Source organism: Podarcis raffonei, chromosome 17 (assembly GCF_027172205.1).
Source record: "Podarcis raffonei isolate rPodRaf1 chromosome 17, rPodRaf1.pri, whole genome shotgun sequence".
Taxonomy (NCBI): Eukaryota; Metazoa; Chordata; class Lepidosauria; order Squamata; family Lacertidae; genus Podarcis; species Podarcis raffonei.
Genome location: NC_070618.1, coordinates 5,759,313 through 5,780,894, shown reverse-complemented (window position 1 = coordinate 5,780,894; position 21,582 = coordinate 5,759,313). Strand labels below are relative to the sequence as shown.

Genomic DNA, 21,582 nt, shown 5'->3' with positions numbered 1-21,582 from the left:
TTAAAATAAAATATATTTCAACATCAGTAGGATGCAGTGGCTACTCATATATCTACAAAGCTATATGTGAGTGCAGGCAGGTGGATTTTTTTAAAACAAAAAAATCCTATGGCAACATTTCACATTGTTGAAGAGGCCAGTCACCTTTCAACTGGAGATATGGCTTGTCTCTTCAGCAGTTCATGCAGAGGAACTTCAGCTAAACATCCAATTATGTGCATGGTTCTTCTGCTTAAATTGTGACAGACAAATGGTTTGGGTTTGTTTCAACTCATTTTGAAATATAGGCCAATAGCAGCACATTTGGATTGACCAGCAGAGCTTTTGATTTGCATTTGATTAAGGTCCATAATTAGAACTATGGCATGGGGAAAGGAATATTGTCTAGTAGGGTAGATAGATATTTTTGATTCCCACAGAAATATATTGTCTAAAAATTTGAGGGGGTGGGGAATATAATTATGTTTGTGACACTTGGGAGAGAGCCTCCCCAAGGTATTCCTTTCCCAGAAACTGTGTGGGGAATTACACTGGCTCCCCTTGCCTTTGTGGGAGCTGTTACAAATATACTTATCCTTAACACAGACTTATTTGTGTGCCTCATAACCAACACACTTAGGAAAGGGTAAATATATCTGAGAGAGGTAAAAGCAGCAATGGGGCAATGACTGCTGATGTCACAAAAGCCCTATTTGCTTGCCTGGCAACCAACATGTGTAAGAAAAAACACAAAAGCTGCCATGGTAGGGTACATCTGTGCTGGGAGGGTTGACATGGCAACCCTCGTGGTCTGATCCCAGCATCCTGGTTGCTGGCAGGCCAGCAAACAGTTGCAAGTACTACAACTCTGTGTGGATTTCTTCAAGCACAAGGTATAGGAAGGAAGGAGGCAGTGGTCTAGAGTGATAGTACAATTGAGAAAGCGGAGAGAGATATGGATGAAGCAAGAAATAGATATGAAATGGAAGGAATGGTGAATCAAATACAACTGGGAATAGATGAGGCAAGCCGTGACCTTATGCCCTTCAGTGTTCCACCATTTGGGCTTGTATTATGTTGAGCATATTCATAATTACTAAGAAAAGGCTGGAATCCTATGCTTACTTGGGAGTAAGTTCCATCAAATGGTCCCACTTAAGTGGGTGCCAACTTAAATAAAAAATTGAGGGGGCAGGTAAGCCCCATAATCAATCACAATACGCGGTGCACACATACCATTTGAATGGCAATGCCCATCAACTTTGGGCTCCCCAGTCCTCTCAGATATTTATTGGGGGGCCAATGGGACCTTGGCCCCTAAGAGTTGGCACCTATGAATGTGAAGGTTCCCCTAGGTGTATTTAAGAAAGGGAATTGGACACATTCATGGAGGATAGTTCTAGTTACAGGTAGGTAGCTGTGTTGGTCTGCCATAGTCGAAACAAAATAAAAAAAATTCCTTGCAGTAGCACCTTAGAGACTAAGGTGCTACTTGAATGATTTTTTTAATTTTTATTTTGTCATGGAGGATAGGTTAGCGAATAGATTTAGCTATCATAGCTTCCACATACAGAAGCAGTATACTCTACGGTAAAACAAGGGAATGGCAACCACTTCCACGCTGAATTGTAAGCTCCCCAGTGAATCTGGCAGGCCAGATTCTGTCGAAAACAGTATGTTGGACTAGATGGGCTTTGATCTGATCCAGCAGAGCAGTTCTTATGATTCATGATTTAGTCCCTCTCTGTGCAGCCTTATTAAACTGCTCAGAGCCAGTTTGATGATAGCTGAAAGTGCATGTTCCTTGATAAACACTGAGCAGCTACATAAGCAAGTGACTAGACAAATATGGAGCAAGAACAAGAGCTTAGGGCTATATGAAATGTCACTTTATGTTTAGCTGGAACAAAAAGAGCTTTTGGAAATCAAGACATCAGCCCCAAAAGTGATAAACACAGTTGCTAAACTGGATCTATGTATAGCCACAGGCTCCTGGCATGGGATTAGTTTGACTCTAGTTAGTTTTGCATGCCTTTCTTAAAGCTTATAGCCTGCATAAGTTCCAAAAGTAACTTATATTACCTTTGGAACATTTATTTGCCTTTTGTGGTAAGATGTGGAATATTGGTCAAAGGAAGGTTCTATTCACACAATCACATCAGGAAGTCAGGGCATGTAACAATAATTCATTAAAACAGCCAATATAGAATAAAGCCACAAGAATGCACATAAAACCACACCATATTTCATGCATTAGCTTTACTAAGGCCACAACTTACTTTAAAAATTCATTGTGTATGCATGTCAGCAGTTTTGTGGTGAATTCATGAGTAAAATACCAAAATAATCAGCCAGGGCTTAAAAGAGGAGCAACTGAAAGTAAAAGTTGTACAAAAATAGTACTGTTCCCCTTTTACATGTGTGTGTGTGTATTTGCCACACCCCTTCTCCCCTGGAAAACGAGGAGAGGTGGTTTCCTCAATGGGGAGGAATGCATACATTGCTTTTGTCCCATTGTCATCAATGGCCAAACAAGTTTTGTAGGTTTTTGAAATTCTATAAAAACATCACAAAACCTGTTTGACTACAGCCTGTAATGGAAAGCATTGGAGATTGGTATATATATTGCAGTGGAGTGCAAAAATAAATAGTCTGTTAAGACTGCTGGTTGAAATAATAAAGAAACTTAAGGCTTATTACTCCTGGCAAACAAAGTCATTCTGAATAGAAGTTTACACTAACTGACTGGAGGAGAAAGCAAGCAAGTAAAGCCCAAGGGGAAAAAGAAATCTTTGGAGAGTTACTTAAGAAGGAATCAGTAAGGGAAGAATAGATTGCCTTTTTGTCTATTTTGTTCAGGTAACCAATTACAAGTGTTGTTGCTTTAGTCCCATCAGAAAGATGGTGTGCATTTACAGATAAAATGCAACGATTAGTTCCATCATATAATCTTCAGTTATTTGAAGGGGGGGGGATTGGAATAAAAGAAGAAGAAAATGTCATCCTTTTGGCAAAATCAGTTGGATGGTGAATGCAGTAATAGCTTGGGATGATCAAGGTATGCATGCAGGGGAGCTGAGGAAGAAATAAGGTTGAGCTGCAGACTTAAGAAGTGTAGAGAAAGATTTCAGTTCAAGCTTCATTGAGTGTGACTGTGACTAAAGGACGGAGGAGGAAGCATTACTCTTCTTGCTGAGAAATATTATTAATAATTCAATTTCTTACCTATCCTTCACTGTAAAGTCCCAGGGCAGGTTACAGCAATTTAAAATGCAATATTTAAATCAGTTTAAAACAAACTGCAACCATATCTATCTATCTATCTATCTATCTATCTATCTATCTATCTATCTGGTGTCAAAGGCCAGGAAAAAGAGTTGTATCTTCTGAATATGATGGAAACTACATAAAGAAAGTGCAGTGCTCACCTGCCCATGGGGCTCAGTGAGGCAGTTGCCTCAGATGGCAGACTGGGGAACAGTTGGAAGGGGTAGCAGATCCATGCCTCAAGGAGTGTGCCATGCTGTTTATCATCTGTTCCTCCTCTGTTGCTATCACTCACTCTTCAGTCTCCTTTTTTCTCCCAAAGATGGAAGGGCGAGGGAGGCTGCTGTGTTGGGTGGGTGTGGTTTTGGCACTGGCAGGGGGGTGGCTTGAGCAGTGGCGGTGGGTGGTGGCTTTGAAGGTGGTGGGAGGCAGCACTTTCTGTTTTGCCTCAAGCAGCAAAACATTGCTGACCAGCGCTGCGATGGTTCCAGATGACCCTCTGTGGGGAGGGAATACCACAGCTTAGGGGCTGCCACAAAGAATGCCCTCTCCCTGGCAGCTGCTCTGAATTTCTGGGGGTTGTGGAACCTGAGAGTGTCTGAAGGGCAGGAGATGTTATTTCAGAGATTTGGGGCCTCAGTCATTCAGGGCTCACTAATGTGAGGGCTTTGAATTGGGCCCAGAAATAAACTAACAACAAATCAGAAACCTTGTTAATATTATGCAACTGATATATAGGAACATTGTGTTCAGCGATTTCTAGCTTAGGTTATTTGGTAGTATTCCCCTTCTGGGTCAATTCATGAAGTTGGGTAGACTTATGCTTCCTTCTCCTGCACAGATAGTGCCTGAAATGGACTCTGTGTAGCTGGAGAATGGTGTTTTTTCAAGGACTTGAAGGCAGTATATATTTTATTTATTTGTTGCATAAAATGTACACACCACTTAATTTGGAAAAAACAACAACAACCCTGAAAGTATGACAAACCATTGCTTGAAGAGTACACATGTTCATTTCTTTTCTTTTCAGAAAAATATCTGTAATGGCTCCACCTGCGTTGCTGGAGGCAGTGTGCCTCTGAAAATTAATTTCTGGGACCCACTAGTCCAGAGAGCGCTATTCTTCTCGCAGGTTTCCCATAGGTGCATGGTTGGCCACTATGAGAATAGGACATTGGATTAGATGGACCATTTGCCTGGTGCAGCAGGGCTTTTCTTAACTTCTTACGTTGTTCTTTGGTCAATAGGTTTTGCAGGGTTTTTCTCAATGCAATGCAGTAATAACATGGTATCACTGTATAGTTTACCTGAACTTATACATGTGACTGTCCACTGCCACAAGGGGGCTCATTATTTTAAGGACAGAGAGGCAATTCAATAAAATAGTGTTGAGGACAGAATATGACAAAGTTAATTGACAGTGGAGTGTGCAGAAGAGGCAACATTATTGCAACTCAGGAAAGAATTTGCCAACAAAATGGGGTCTGGCAATCCGGCAGAAGGATCAAGAGGTGAGAGTGGAAGAATGAAACACAGGGAACAAATAAAATATGTAGCAAGAAGAAGAAAAAAGGGTGATGCACGAGGAAATATGTGCACAGTTGTATGTATGCTGTGAGTTTACAGCAGCATAAATAAGCCACAGAATGTGGTTTTGTCTGTAGATTTCAGCATTCTGATCTTTTCAGTTTTCTTAAAAAAATGATTACGTTTCCAGACCTTGTGTTTGCAAAGACATGGTAAACTGTAAGTTGTTTAAAACTGTTTTAACATTGTTTTTTAATTGTTGCAACCCATGCCTGGACCTTAGGGTGAAGAGTGGGTTATTATTACTATTACTATCGTGTCGGCCGCACCTGGTGAAATGTCAGCAGTCCAAAGAGTAGCCATGGGTGGCACTGTGGTCTAAACCACTGAGCCTAGGGTTTGCCGATCGGAAGGTTGGCAGTTCGAATCCCCGCGACGGGGTGAGCTCCCATTGCTCAGTCCCTGCTCCTGCCAACCTAGCAGTTCAAAAGCACGTCAAAGTGCAAGTAGATAAATAGGTACCGCTCTGGCGGGAAGGTAAACGGCGTTTCCGTGCGTTGCTCTGGTTCGCCAGAAGCGGCTTAGTCATGCTGGCCACATGACCCAGAAGCTGTACGCCAGCTCCCTTGGCCAGTAAAGCGAGATGAGCGCCACAACCCCAGAGTCGTCCGCGACTGGACCTAGCAGTCAGGGGTCCCTTTACTGAAAGAGTAGCCATTTTGGATTTCCAGCACTAGGGGTGGAGATTCAGTCACCTTTTATTTTCCCCATATTCAGATTGAAACATTAGGAGTGATTACATATAAAATAAAATAATTTTTTTAACAGTATGCAACTATTTTTGCAAACTGTTGGTGTTTTAAATTGTACATCACTGTGGGTGCTTTGAGGAAGGAAGTTTAAACTTTTGCTTGCTTATTTGTATTTACATACTCTGAAAATAATTGTGACAGGAATAATAGTGATGATTTCTGCTGCTGCTTCTATTTTTCCCCATTGTGATTTTTCTATTATTTTTGCAATGGTGTATGTTCCTTGAGTGGCACGGCAAGTGATAAACACAGTCCATATTGTGGACGTTGTTTATGCCACAAAGACACAGTTACATTGCTGCGCCTTATGATCTTGAGCAGGAATGACCAACTTCTTTTGCCCAGGGAGGTCAGAAGCCAGTCAAGTTGTGACGGGGCTAGATCCTGGCCACAAAGTTGCACTTCACACTTGTGTCCACTGGCCAGAAGAGTCCTCTTAGCAATTAATGTGAGGAAGCACAAGAAGCTTCAGGGATTAATGCAGACATTTCTGGAACATTTGGGGTTGACAACTACTGACAACTTTGGAGACAAGCTTGAGAGTGTCACTGTGTTTTGCCAGGCTAGCAATTCTCTAAGGCTCAACCCTGTCTCACTAGTTTTGCCACACAAAGAGAGGATGCCTCTGAGACCTCTGCTATATCACAGAAACCTGTTGGGTATTGTGTCATGGTGCTCAGCACTGCTGCGTTACACAGCACCCTGTTTTTGACCTGTAGCAATTCAAACACCCTTGAAATGTGAAGCATTGTTGTGCAGGAGAGTAGGTAATCTTGTAATTGTTTTTCCCCTTAAAAAAGTTGTATGAGTGCTTTGACAGATCAATGAATAAGCTTTCACATATCTACAGTAAATATCCCTCAAAAACTGTTCCATAATTGTTGAGAGTATGAGATGGAGTTAAGTTTGTTACTTAGTATGGACCTATGGGCATTCCCTAATAGGTGGTCATGACAATAGCCAGACCAAAATGTCTATTGCAGAAGAAGCACTGATTGCATTGCTGATGTGTAGTTCTGGTTTCCCCAGGGTATAAGCACACACACACACACACACACACACCTTTGAAAGCATGCAAAACAAGCAAGACCGTCCTGTTTAAAGAGACTTTGTGAATCTGTGAATCAAGCCTGGGATGTTTCTCATATCCCTGGTTGTGGGATGGGTCTGAAAAACTATAGGCAGGAATTGAACATAGGGCTAAGGTGAATGTTCTGTCCACACAAGCCGTTCTCATGTTGCTATCCTCCAGACCTCTCGCAGAGGAGGCTCACGAAAAAGGGCCACAGATGATCACAGGGTTTGGTTTGGTTCATAGGGGGACAGGCAGTCCTTGAGAATGTTACCCTTTCTCTGCCCCCCCCCCCGTGTGTTGCTCTGGGGGTTCTGAGCCATTTTCAAGGTAGGGGGCACAGGGAGAGGAGGGAGGGGGAAAGCCCTACTGCGCTTGCAGAAATCCTTGCACAGGCTTCTGCTAGTGCGACTCATTAGATGTATCAAGCCCTTAATCTATATTACGAACTCTTGTTGAGACTTGAGGGGAAATCCTAGTTCCGACCTGCTTAAAGGCATGTGCGACAGAAATGAGTGAGATTCATTTCCAAGCAACAGTGTATAGGAGGAATGGATTTGTATGTCCTATTGAATTTAGGGCACTTGCTTTCATGCTAGCACTATAGGATAAGGGTGCAAGTATTTCACTGCAAACTAATGTTATTTATTTATTTCAATGTTCCTTTCTGCCACAAAGTTATATTCAAGGCAACTCACATGTCATTGAAAAATTAATGAAGTATAAATATGATAGCAGTACAAACCCAAGAGCAGGAGACACAAACCATATCCAAAAGCAGCAGTAAAAGCAAATCAAAGCAGCACCAACAGTCCATAGATAATAACAAACAATATCCATAACCAAAGACAATGACATTAATAATTATCAGCTACTAATTAATTTAACAGAAACCATTAAGCAAAAGGTCAGGCAAACAGGACAGCCCTTTCCGATACTTGTTACAGTCACGCACACTGCTGGCTTGCTACTCTTTGCAGTGATTCTGGTATTAGTTAATTTTATAATGAATGATTTTAGAGTGTTGTTTGTGTTGTACTTTTGTATTGTTTTATTGTTGTTAGCCGCCCTGAGCCCAGCTTTGGCTGGGGAGGGCGGGATATAAATAAAATTTATTATTATTATTATTATTATTATTATTATTATTATTATTATTAGTTTGGTCCTGGACAGGAGGCTTACCATCAGCTCCTTAGTTCAAGGAATGGGACCTTATTTATGAACCTTATGAATTGGTGAGATGCACCATAACTGCAATAAGCAATTTTGATTTAATACATTACACAAAGTATTGTTCATGTCCTGAGGCATGCAATACATCATTTTCTTATGGCCTCACAATCTGTTCTGTATTACGAAGCTCTTCAGGTGGCAACCTAATAGTAATGAAAGTCATGGCAGAGGAAAGCCTGAAAAGCATTGATGAACATCAACATTGCCAGTACTTAACTGTATGCACCAGTAAAGCATGTTATTTTTCACCAGTGTTGTTCTGCCAGAGCTAAATCCTTGTTTAGACATGCAACCATTTTTCTACCACAGCAAGAGGAATTTTATGGAGTCACATCTTCATAATTCCCCCAAATTAATGTTTTAAACTTGTGTCGGCCAACACAAATTCAGCAGTCCCCCAAGTGCATAAGTTCTCAAAGTGCCAAAGTGTTTTATTATGCTCAAAATGTTTTACAAGTTTTGCCTCTGATGAGGGAATTTCCTAATTCTGTAACACATTGGGCATAACAAAATGTTTATGCACTCTGCAAACTTGTTTTCTGTCCCCCCCCAGCACATACTTATCAACCTACATAGTTTAAGCTTACAAAACGCGTGTTAGCATATGATCTAATCATAGAGAGAAGCTACCCACATGACATGTGAAACAAATAATAATAATACTGTGTAAAATAATAACAATTTTCACAGGAACCCACCTTTATAGCTTGGTTTTATCATGTATTAGGCACTGATTTTTATACTCAGTAGATGTATTAAGTTATCTCATTTTTTCTGCTCTCAGTCAACAGAATACTCAGCCATGGCATCACTAACTGGTGGATTAGATGATATGAAGGCTAATTTAACAAGCCCTACTTCAGCAGATATAGGAGCCAGTGTTCCAGGTCCACAATCATATCCTATTGTGACAGGTAAGGAAAACTAGATGATCTACCAAGAGCATGTTATTAATGGACATACTGTATGAAATGGGAAGTGGGAGGAGCTTATGGTGATGCAGTAGGAGGTTTTGTCATTCCTTGTTGAAACTGTCTTAGTTTTGATGTTTGATATCTGTGATACCTATGGTATGTAAGGTTCTAAGCAGCCCATGTCCAGTATAGGTTTGCCATATAGTTATTATTTCAAGGAGTGAAATATTTGTTTGTGAGAGGCACCATAACGGCAACATTAATACATATTGGCCAAACATATTGGAAAAGTCAGCTCAGTGTTACATTAAATATTTTCTGGGACATCAAATTCTATGGGTAGTGGCTAAATTTTTACCAGTGGCAGTGGAAGGATAATTTTTGGGACTTCAATTGTTACTGCATACATTGTGTTTGTTTTTACTATTATTACTGGTCTATTGAATGTATTAAAATGATGATGGTGAATATTACAAGAGGAACATAGCCTTAAAAGTCTTACAAATTTTCTGACATATGCTATTTTCTTATGGTCTCCTTATTTTGGAGCTTGGCAACTCTACTCTTTGAGCGATTGATGGGAGAGGCCTTGTTCTGTATTCCCTTGATTTGGTGCTTGAAGTGGGTTTTGGCGAGGGTGGGATGCCATCTAATTTACTTTCAGGCAGACCTAAAAGGACTCCACTTCTTTTCAGTGGGTTTAATTGACTCTGGCCTAATTTGAAGCGAAACCATCCCAGTTAATTTGGGTGAGGGCAGGGCTGGATTTAGATGAAGATAGGCTACTCCACTTGTGAGCCCCCTCCCAATCCCTCACCCTCACCACTAGAAGAAAATGGAAGAGTGTTATGAACAAAATTGAATGAAGCTAAGCATGATGATGGGTATTTAAAATTCTGCAATTCACAATTTCTCCTCTAAAGGACATCAGAAAACTCCATCAAAATTTGTTTGTCTAAGTTTGTCACTTTCAATGTACAGAATGCTCAATGTGGACAACCTCTCTTGAGACATCATGGCCCTTAATTCATTTTTAATTCTTTTGCGTCTTGAAAAACTCCTCTCTCCCAATCAGTTAGTGACCATAAAGCTAAGAAATAGCTGCAAAACTGCTTCCACATTAGGAAAGGTCATCTGAATTTTTTCCTTGTTTATAATTTGATAAAGGTCTGTATGAGACAAAGAGTGCTCTGCTGTAAGCCCATGGCTTTGTCTCACGTACAGGTGAAAGTGCAAAAGTTCATCAATAGGTTTCAGGTATGCTTCCATCTTCTGGGTATGCTTCCATCAACAGTTCAACACTTGGCCAAATTTCTTGCTTAGATGCTATCAGAATAGCAAGAATGGAAAAACAATTGTGCAACATCACTGTACACAGTACTTCTTTTTAAATTGGCTTCAAGTGCATCTAATAGAGGAATAAAGGATTTTATCCTAAACTTACCTCTTGAAGAAAGTGCATCTAAGGCATCAGGTGCACTTCTATAATTTCTTTGCTGTTCCCTCACTCTTTGTCTCCTTGTTTTGTAGTTAACATTTGGCAAGGTGGCTTTTGCTTGTTTCTCAAGCTCATCAATATCTTCTCTTTAAAAAACCCAAAGTGAACTATACAAACTTGCCCAAGAACTCAATAACAGGTCTGATTTCTGAAGGGCTTTGCTGACCTTGTGAAAATGACCTAGCACACAGATTTATATCTCTAAGATTCTGCAGATTTTGGCTGTGAACTAGGGCCCCACATTTCCCCCTGAAGTTGGGCCCTAGAGTTTCAAATTGGGCCCCACTAGCTGGTCCAGAGTCTCACAGTTGCTTAGCCTGAGTTGCCCTGCCCTCACATGAATGAAGTCTTGGGTTTGCAATTTTGGGAGAGGGGAGACTGCCCTCTGGGGGGTGGATGGTCTGGGGAGGCCCCCTAGATTTAGAAGCCCTAGGCTTCAGCCTACTTAACTTATACATAAATCCAGCACTGAGCGAGGGCTTCTCCTTTGCCCTCAAAATATCAAATGACCTGCTCAGCTTTTGCCAATAGTTGAAGACTTTCCTGTCCTCAAGAGCATTACATGATCATGCTGATGACTGGTTTATTGGATTATGCTGATGATTAGCTACTGTTTCATTCCTAGTTCCTACATCTATAGCATGTTTAAACTTTTATTTTTTATATATATATATATATATATATATATATATATATATATTACAGTATTTGAATACCTGTTGTAGAAAATCAATCAGTAAATTATTTTATAAATAAATAAATTACACTACACATTGAGTTCAAGGGTTTCAGGCCTGTAGTTTGTATAGATGAATGGCTTTTGGAGACTTATAGGAGAAATGCTTCTGTCCTTTTCATCCTGCCTCTCACCTAAATACATACAGTACAAGCAGCAAAGATTTGCTTTGCTTTTATGCCGGAAGTCCAGAATAGATGAAGAAGATGAGGATGTAATTAGCTATGTTTTATGCTGGTTTATTTTAGTGCTTGAGCAATGAGGGCCATGGGGGTGAGTTGTGGGGAGGGGAGGATAGTTAAGGGTTGCCTGTCCCAGGCAGATAATGAGCTAGAAACAGCTCTGGGCATGGAGATATACCTTTTCTTTCTTTCTTGTGATCCACATTTCGTGTGATGAGATTGAGTTTATTTTTAAAGCGATGCCTGAAATCCTTTTGGGGTCAAAGAGGTTTGTATTTGGATACTATGTAGAACTGGAGACTAGTGCTTACTTTATAGACAAATGGACACAATGTAATTGGCACATTAATTAGCTGAAATGTTAATAAAGACTTGATTGATTGAGAAGAGGCAAACAATAAGTCTTAAGTAATCACAAACCTTTATGCTATACAAAGTCCAGAATAAATCATGCCTCTCTCCACGCCACTGCTTTTCTTTCTCCGCTGCCCCTTTCTGACTCATGACACCTTAATTCTGTTTGTATTTGGCTTTTTTTGTTTGTTATTATTTTTGTTTGTTATGAGTTTTTTTGGGGGGGGTTAGGCTGTATGCCAAGAGCCTTCAAATCTCTGGATCCAGCAAGTGTTAAAATCTATTCCTGGAACAGCCAGACTAGCTTCCTAGTGAGGTAATAGGCCATTAAGGAAACAAAGGAAGTGGCTCATTGCCAGAGAACAAATGGGTGGGCCCCTCCCCCCCAACTCACATGTAGTTAGAAAAACAAAGTTGAGAGTTGAGTTTTACTGGGTCCAACTGTGACTAACTGACATCTGTAAACTAAATTGTTAACATCATTACTTATATGATAATGCACATAGGAATGAAAAGATCTTCCCATTTTGGTTATTTTAGTTTCTCATTTTTCTAATCTTAAATTCAGTCCTCCACATTTCTGCAGCAATTTGTGGTGGTTGTTTTTATTTTATTTTTAATCCTCATGAAAATTCAGTATTTTAATGTGAATTTCTCCTTAAAAAACACATTTTTGCAAGCATTTCCCCTGAATATACTGCATTTTTGTATGTTATTTTCACTACTATATAATTTTTGATGCACATTTTCTACTAATATATACATTTTGGTAAACAATGTTTGGCTGGAGAACTGCAGTGCAAAATTCGGATAAGTGTGGATTTTGAAGGATGGCTATATTTTAGCTTTCCTATTTATTCTGAAAGTGTGGATTTGATAGTTTCACCTTTAAATGTGAACTGAATTGAATTTCTTCCCCCCATGCCAAAATGCGCCAAGAGATTCTGTGCTGTTGGTGGTGACAATGATGGCTCTCCTTGTCTGGCAGTGATTGGCTCAGCTGTCTGTCTATAATGGAGCAGTTGTATGGTTAGTAGTGCCTCTGGCAGTAACTAGCTGCTTGCCAGTCAAAATGAAGTTGGCACAGAAGGGCCTTTGGCAGTCATTGGCTAAGCTGCTTTGATCTGGGAAGGGCTGGGCAGGGAGATGTTTTAGCAGAGGAAGTGGTAAAGGAAATGGGGTTTAAGGAAAGCTAGACTGGAAAATGGGATGCTACAGGTGAATGACGGCAGGAGATTCAGAGGGAAAAGAAAGCTGGAAGAGGAAATGGGAGCAGGAACAGTAGAGGAAGGCAAGATTTAGTAAGCCTCTGGGTATGTAGAAATCATTACCCTATTTTTGGGTGGCCCCATTGCACTCCTAAACTGAAAGGTATTCAGCCACCCCAAGCTCTCTATTAACAGGGGAACAAACATTGCAGCAATATTAATACTACTCTGAAAAGTGTTTTTGTCTCAATGTGCCACAGTTCAGTGAGCGTCTTTTATGGTTAATATCAAGAAAAAACATAATTACCTTAGTATTATTATTAAATGAATGTAAATCAATATTCAACATATTATGCTGCTGCTTATGTTAGTGAGCTACTCTTGGTTATAATACTCTACCTTAAAAATATACTAGAAATAAAAAGAAGCCTCGAAAAGGGCAAATAAATTAGGGTTGCCACCTTTCCCAGAGGGGAATAAAAATCTGTCAGTGCTCATTTGCATATGATTTATTTAAGCACATGCACATTATAAAAAAATCAATTGATTAGAATTGTCTCGGTGACAAAAAAATAGCCATTTGAAAAGAAGACATCTACCCCCACCCTGGCAAGAAAGAAAAAGAAAGAAAGAAAGAAAGAAAGAAAGAAAGAAAGAAAACTACTCATCCTTTAAAATAATAAAAATAATAAATAGCTAGTGGCATAGAAAGCCTTCAGTTAGATAGAAAATGTTTAGCTTGGAAAGCTAATAAGCAAGCAAGCAAGCAAGCAAGCAAGCAAGCAAGCAAGCAAGCAAGCACCATTATAATATACAGAAAGTACTAAATTGCTTTTATTTCCTTTAAGCACATGTAGTTCAATCATATGAGTGTTTGCTCAGATGTAATCCTCAGGTAAGTGTGCACCAAACTGCACTATTAAGAGGAAATTTGTAATCCTCTTCTCTGTAGTGGGTTGTGCACAATCATCTAGTGCAATTGTCTTCAGCTGGTGAGTTAGAAGAGCATTGACACCAGGTTTGTGGGGGCTGCAGTCCACTTTCTCTCTATTACAACCACTCCGTTTTCTCCCCCTGCCCCCCACTTCTGCTCTGCTGTGCTCTCTTCCCTTCAGCGCTGTCCTGGTTGCTTCATTCTTGCCTTTCCCCTTCTATTATTCCTTTACCTCGCTCCCCACCCCACCCCTACTTTCCCCATTCTCTTTCTCCTTCCATAAGCTTGCCAGACAGGAAAGTCCTACCTATCCCCCTTTTTCTTTCTACCTCTCATTTTCCATGAACTCTAGTGCCTGGTGGTAGGTATCTTTCTTGCAATGAATTATTGGCACTACTGTTTGTTAAGGATTGCTGGGAATTGTAACTCTGTGAGGGCTAAACTACAATGCCCAGAATTATGGGGGGGGGGGGGGAATGTGCTGCGAATATGCTTTGTAGTATGCACAGAAGCCCTAGTCTGAATGTGCAAGGCATTTTCAGAGTTGTTAAATGATAAGATCCTCAGGGTCACTTAGTGTACCTTTAGTTATGCCTTAACTTTTAAGAGAGCTTGAGTTTGCACCCTTATTTGTAAATTTAAAACATATTGTTTGACTATGGAGATTCTAGTAAAAAAAAAGATTAAAGAAAAAAATAGCATAGAGCACAAGTAAGATGTATAACAGAACCGAACTTTGTGAAAATCTGAAATTTCCTATCTTGGGCTATTTGGAGTTAGCAAGCCTAGCAAGAATACTGTATCTTTCAAAAATCACAAACCTATATGTTATTACATCTTCATTTTGTGTGGGAGACCCAAAAGTAGTGTTGTGCTTAAAAAAAGAAAGAATTGTAAATGGCACCAGAAGTCATTGACTGAATAGAGGAAGTAGTTCTGTTTCATGAAAATAAAACCGCTGAATTCCTTAGTGTTCCACGATTCAACACCCAGCAGGATATTAATGTGCAAAATGCTTAAAAGCCCCCATATTCTGGAATGAAGAGAGTTTGAGAAATGGGTTTTATTGTGGCCAAGAAAACTAATCTGGTTCTTTTGATAGGGCTGAGATCTGCAGTTCAAGCTTCAGCAGTTTTTATGAGAATGTCTAGGGACAGAGCTTGGCTTCCATTCACAAACTGACCTACGTCTAGTTTGTATTGTGAGTCCTGAGTTCTTAAGCCAACTCATAAAATAGTTTAATCAATGCAAAATAGGCTGAGAACCATGCAGATAAGAGAATTATGGCCACAGTGTTTCATTGTTCTTGTTTTCAAGCCTTTGGCTGAAGTAGGAAAGCAGCATTGAGAAATAATAATGTAAAAGATCCTCCGTGCAGCTGTGGTGTCAGCCTGAGGTTTGCATTTCCTAGCAGATTTGCAGATCTGATCTGTAGTAATATCATTTGAATGGGGGTGGGGGTGGGGAGTACTGTTTAGACATTGGCATTCACATCAGCATGTCCATAAAAATGGGCCTAAATTATGGTAAAAGGAAATTTTGATGACACTTTTCTATACTGCTTCATCCACCAACTTGCTTGTGGTTATGGACCACTGGCTGAACATCTGATTAGAGAACTAGTTGATTTCTCTCCATCGTTTTTATGCCACATTAAATATTAAGTTAAAAAAAAACCTCGCTCTTACTGCCTGCTGCCACGGTTCATAAGCGTGCTCTCCATTTGCAAGCCAATGACATGTGCCCAGCTCATTACTGCTGTAGTCAGCATTTCCTGAGCAGCCCCTGATTGTTACTAATTACCTGCAGATGCATTTTCTCTGCTCTGCTGTGCTGACTTCAGCTTGGTCGCTATCACTTTGAGAGGACAAAGTGGCACTGAAATTGACACCTTTGCTCGCCTCTCCAATAAGGCACAGAGGGCAGATTGACAAATCCACAGGCAACTCTGACTGCAGCTGGTTGGAGAGTCACTTTGCATTAGCAGTGCCCAGAAATGAGTGGATGAGAGTGCTAAGCGACCTAGCAAAAAGGGAACTATATGAGAATATTTCACTTCAGCGGGATCAGATGTGAACTGTACAACACACAATTCCAAATGGCATAACTGCTTTGTGGGTATGCCTCTAGAGACTGTTCAGACTGACAAACCAGGTCACTTAGTTCTTCAAGAGCATTTGAAGATTTGAAAAATCTCTCTTTCCCCAACATGCTATCGCTATAACTTGCTGTGTTACGTTCAGTAGCCTTCTTGGATGAGTGGCTGAGCCAATCCACACAATGATCTAGTCAGTATAGTCTCATGTTTTTTCCTGCACTGCATCACTTCAGAGTGTAGGTAGGGGAATCATATGTTTGAATACGTGCAGAAGGTTATCATAAATACATGCAGCTTCCCCCAAAGCCACTCCTGAAATGCAAGCAATACTCAGACATGGCTTCCAATGAAATACATAAGAGCATCGAAGGAAAATTTGGGAGATTAATGATGCATACGTGGAAAATGGTTGAATGAGCACATGAGCCTCTTGGGATCTCAGCCATAAAATGAGAAAAGTCTGTTTTCTAGAGAAGATACTTGCAGGGCAAATATCTAGAAGTGAATCCAGAAGCTGTGAACCTTTCAGGGGAACAAACTTGGTATTCTTTTAGGCATTACTGTCCAAAGAGGGAACGTAGACAGAGCAGGGCTGGAGCTGAGAGATTGACCCATTTACAACTAACCTAAGCGGTGGGGAGGGAGCCTTGATACACAGTGCTCCCCATTGAAGAAGTTTATCAGAAACTTGTGTGTGTGTGCACGCGCAGGTGGGGGGGGGAGGCTAAATGGGCATCACCCCTTCAGCCCTGTTCTGCTCATGCTCCCTTATCAAGTGATGTCACTTGAAGGGGGCTCCTGTGTTTCCATATTAAAAAGGTAAAGGGACCCCTGACCATTAGGTCCAGTCGTGGCTGACTCTGGGGTTGCGGTGCTCATCTCACTTTACTGGCCGAGGGAGCCGGCGTACAGCTTCCGGGTCATGTGGCCAGTATGACTAAGCCGCTTCTAGCGAACCAGAGCAGCACACGGAAACGCTGTTTACCTTCCCGCCGGAGCGGTACCTATTTATTTACTTGCACTTTGACGTGTTTTCGAACTGCTAGGTTGGCAGGAGCAGGGACCGAGCAACGGGAGCTCACTCCGTCGCAGGGATTCGAATCGCTGACCTTCAGATCAGCAAGTCCTAGGCTCTGTGGTTTAACCCACAGCGCCACCCGCGTCCCTTGTTTCCATATTACATCTTCACTAATAATAAATGAGTGTGTTTGCACGCACACAGACACAGACACATGCACACATACACCTTTTAAAAACAGAGTGAAATAACTTATCTTTGCCAACATTGTATTTTATTGATTTGCCCCCAACCTTTCAAGTGCCCATGAAAAGGTCCTCTGTGTCTGCACCCTCAGAGAGATATAGAGAAATGAAGAGAGGATCACAATCTTATGATTCTTCAGCTGCAGCAGTGAAGTTACTGCTCACTTTGTATTCATAGTGCCAGGGAACCTCACATGGGGTTGAACTGGGACTCAGTCTTGGTACCAGCATCTTCTTTAAGCAAAGCAGAGGAGTATTGCCATGTGCAACACTGGCCCCTGTGATCCCTGTGATTGACAAGAAGTATAAAGCCTCTGGATTGTCTGGGCCTGCTACAATTTCCAGAAGTCCTTGCTGGGCCAACAGAATAGAGGCTTCTATCTGCTGAACTTCAGCCAGCCTGCTCTAGACCAGACCCCCCAGCTGATCTGGGGTGGCAGGTCACAAGTGTCAGAACAGTGATTACACAATAGGTCTAGATTGTGCTATGGTTGCCTGCAGCCCCACACCCTGGCCATAATAGAAAGCATTCCTACTCACTATGACAGGCTTTGACCCACCATAGGGTCCAGCTTGTGTGGGTGATTGGGGTGTATGTGACATTGCACATGTGTCATCAGGAGGGGCTGGAGCCAGGCTTTGGGAAGGTGGAAAGAGGGCTCTAGGACCCCGTTGGAGCACCACACCTCCCTCCCTAAGCCAGGCAGAAGCTTCCCGGGCTTTGGGAAGGAGGTGCCAGGCTTCTGACAGGATGCTGGAGTCCTCCTGCCTCGTCCCCAAAGCTCTGTGCTTTTGGGACATCAGGGGAGCCCAGCCCGTTCCCCAGAAATAGAAGGGCCAAAAGGAGCACCTAGAAGCCATGACCCTGGCACCCACCACAATGCACATACCTAAATGCACAGAGAAAGAGGAGCTGGCATAAAGCTGGGAGCAAAGTCCCCTTGAAAAATGTCATATCAAACCACAGAGGGGGAGGCATGGCTGGATGTCAGTCATGTTGTATTACTTTCTATGGGCTCTATGAGGAGGACCCAGTCACCTACAATATTTCATTCACAACTTCAGTTTAAACTGATGTACAGTGAGGGCACTGCCCCTGGCTGAAATGCGTTTGCCCTCTCATATAGCAACACGTGCTCTGTGTATTAATTCTGCTTCACAGGGGCTTTTGTAAGGCATACTGAGATAATGCGTGGGAATACTACAAAGCAACATAACTGGGGGTAGTTAATTTTCTGAACCCCCTTCCCCTTTTTTGGAAATTGGTTTTGATTTTAATAATCTTCAATTAAAAATATTTGAAGGAGGCTGGTTTTAGTGAGAAATTATGTTATTTGGGTAAAAAGATAAATAATTTCGTATTATAGTACACTCCATTGAATTAAATAGGGATTACTTCTGACGAGACAGGATCTCTAAGGACTTCTAGGTGAATGCCATCCACCTCTGGTGACCAGATACTGACATAACATTGTATCATGGGTGAAATTTATACTACTTTCTATATGCAAGTCTACATGAGTAATGGGATGCGGGTGGCGCTGTGGTCTAAACCACTGAGCCTAGGGCTTGCTGATCGGAAGGTCAGAGGTTCGAATCCCCACGATGGGGTGAGCTCCCGTTGCTTGGGCATTTCCGTACGCTGCTCTGGTTTTGCCAGAAGCGGCTTAGTCATGCTGGCCATATGACCCGGAAAAACTGTCTGCGGACAAACATTGGGTCCCTTGGCCAGTAAAACGAGATGAGCGCCACAACCCCAGAGTTGTTCGCGACTGGACTTAACTGCCAGGAGTCCTTTACCTTTACCTTACAAATAAGATTTATCAGAATAACCATAATATATTTTGCAGTATGCTTAGTAATATGATATCTAGGAGGCAAATGTAAACAATTGATGTGTATCCTTGTAACTAGTGAAGCAGAAGTCATGTTCAGATGCAGAAAAAAACGCCTGCAAGCTATAGAGTAAAGCAAATCTAGAACTGCTGGTATTTATCAAGCAGGAAGCTACCCAGACAAACCAGCAAAGGCTGTGAAATAACCAACATTTAAAAAGAATGGTTAAGGAAGGCAGGCGAATGAAAGAGAAGCTACTGTACATGAATCCATTTTATTATTCTGGCTTCATATTATAATGTTATTGCCTTGGTCATATTGGTGGATTATGTTCACTAGCAATAAGAGTGGGAGCTGGTGAAGAGAGAGAACGACCTTGCAATGCTGATTCTTCTTTGATATCATGAACTATAGCATCCTTCTATGCTGCTTGGCAGCGTTGGAGATAGCATGTTGCAATGCTTCCATTCCTACCTGTCAAGGATGCAGAAAAGTATGCTTGGCTAGAATTGTTCCACCCTGTAGGAGCTGTCCTGCAAGGTGCCACAAAAGTTTGATCTTACCCCACATGCTGTTTAATATCTATGTGAAGCTGCTGTGAGAGGTCATTTTGGAGTTCGCCTTCATCAATATGCTGATGAAATCCAATTATCTCTCTCCATTTGTATCTCTGATTTCTAATATTATAAGGCAAAACTTTCTGTGTGCTTATGTACATTTGAAGAAGTAACATGCTATCACTCTCCTCTCTTAAAACGCCAAACTGTATAATTTATTAGTTGGCAGTGCTTGGGGGAGATTGTGTCATCTGATTTTTTAAAGTACGCCTACCCACCCTTCCCACCTTACAAATACTGTATGACAAGACCATCTTATCCTTTTCTTCCAATTTGATAATCGCTTACATGGAAAACATATAACATGATATGCTTTAAACCCCCAAGGTGCTTATGTGAGAGGTTGCTGGCCAACTCCAGGCACTCTTGCATGAAACTGATTGAGATCCATTTCACTTGGGTTTCAGGCCCGGTTCTGGAATAGAAACTGGCCTCATTGGCCAGTGGAATGACCTTTGCTGATTGGGGAGAGTACAGCTCTGTTCATTCTCTTGGACCTCTTGGTGGCTTTCAGTACTATTGACAATGGTGACCTTCTGCGTAGGTGATCCAAGCTGAATGTTGGAGGTACAGTTTTGCAGTGCTTTCACTCCTATCTTGAGCACCAGTTTTAGAAGATGGTGCTGGGGAATCCATGGCAGTTATGCTTTGGGGTCCCATAGGGTTCTTTTCTATTACCCCTGACCAGGTGAGATGTGTGTGTGCAAACCTCTGGAGCACACAGTAACTGGCTGTAAGTGGATGCCTAAACACTTCAAGGATAAAGTTGCTTGGCTCCACAGTGATTTAGATGCTGCTATTGTGACAGTATCACCTGAAGTGTCTGATTTAACATTGAGCCCGGTGTTCTGAGATCATTTCCAGTTGATGTGGCCTGAGGATGTGGACAGGATACTTACAGTGATGTACTTGACCACCTGCTCCATAGATTCTTGTTCATCCTGGCTTATTAAAGCTAGTTGGGTGGGGGGAATGACTGAATGGGCCAAGGGTGTGGTAAATGCATCCTTGCATAATGGAGTGGTGCCCACTGCCCTTAAAGAGGCAGTGGTACATCCACTCCTCAAAAAGCCCACCCTAGACACAATTGAGTGTAGCAACTATAGACTGATCACCAACACCCCTTTCTTTGCAGAGGTAGTGAAGAGGGTGGTTGTGGAGCAACTGCAGGTATTCCCAGAAGAGACTGATTATTTAGATCTACTACAATCTTGGTCCAGACCTGGCTTTCGAACTGAATCAGCCTTGGTCGCCCTAACGTTTATTGGATGACGTTTATTGTGTGAGGGACAGGGGCAGTGTGATCCTCTTATTTTTGCTTGATCTCTCAGCAGCTTTTGAGACCATTGACCATGGTATCCTCCTAGAACGACTTAGTGAGTTGGGCATTGGAGGTGCACTATTACAGTGTTTCTGTTTGTATCTTCAAGGTTGTGTCTAGAGAGTAGCACTTTTTCATGATACAGCGGTGTATAAATATTTTGATGAATAAGACAAAGAAAGAAGGAAAGAAAGAAAGAAAGTCCTGCCGTGTGGTAGACTACATCAAAGCAAAACGTGATTTTCACAGAATAGGCTTGTATGTGTTGGTAAAACAATTTATACCACTTGCCTAGAGTAAATGCTTTTTTATTTCTTTCATGGGTTTCACAAACAGGTTCATTCCATATCATCACAGCTGTTCTCCCCCCCCCACCTTATCTCTTCTTCATTCTAGTCATGATGAAAGGAGAAGAAAAAAGTTTAACTAACAGATAGTGCTCTGCTCCCTTCAACCCCTCTGGGATTGATGCCAAAGAAGCGACGAAAGGGCCATTTATCATTTAGTTAGACCACCTTATTTGACCTGCCTTTTATGACCTGTTTTTGGATGATGATCCAAAATAGCTAAATTCCTTTTGTGTCAAATTGAAAGTGTAATGTGAAAGTGAAAGGTGGAGGAGAGGGTAGAAGAAAAACAAAAGAGGGAATGAGAAATAACCAAGTTTATTGGTGTTTTCTTTTACATTAAATCTTTTTTGTTTCCAGTGTTTAAAATATTAAATTCCTTCT

The 21,582-nt window shown here is 41.4% G+C and overlaps 1 protein-coding gene across 6 annotated transcripts in view; it reads left to right on the top strand.

Moving 5' to 3' along the window:
* The window catches only part of PAX5 (paired box 5), a 215,839-nt gene that overhangs the window by 114,730 nt on the left and 79,527 nt on the right, over positions 1 to 21,582 (top strand). For all 6 annotated transcript variants that reach the window (XM_053372046.1, XM_053372049.1, XM_053372050.1 and 3 more), the window contains one exon: positions 8,675 to 8,804. In XM_053372046.1, the coding sequence (XP_053228021.1) occupies positions 8,675 to 8,804 (130 nt within the window). The remainder of the gene's footprint in view (positions 1 to 8,674; positions 8,805 to 21,582) is intronic.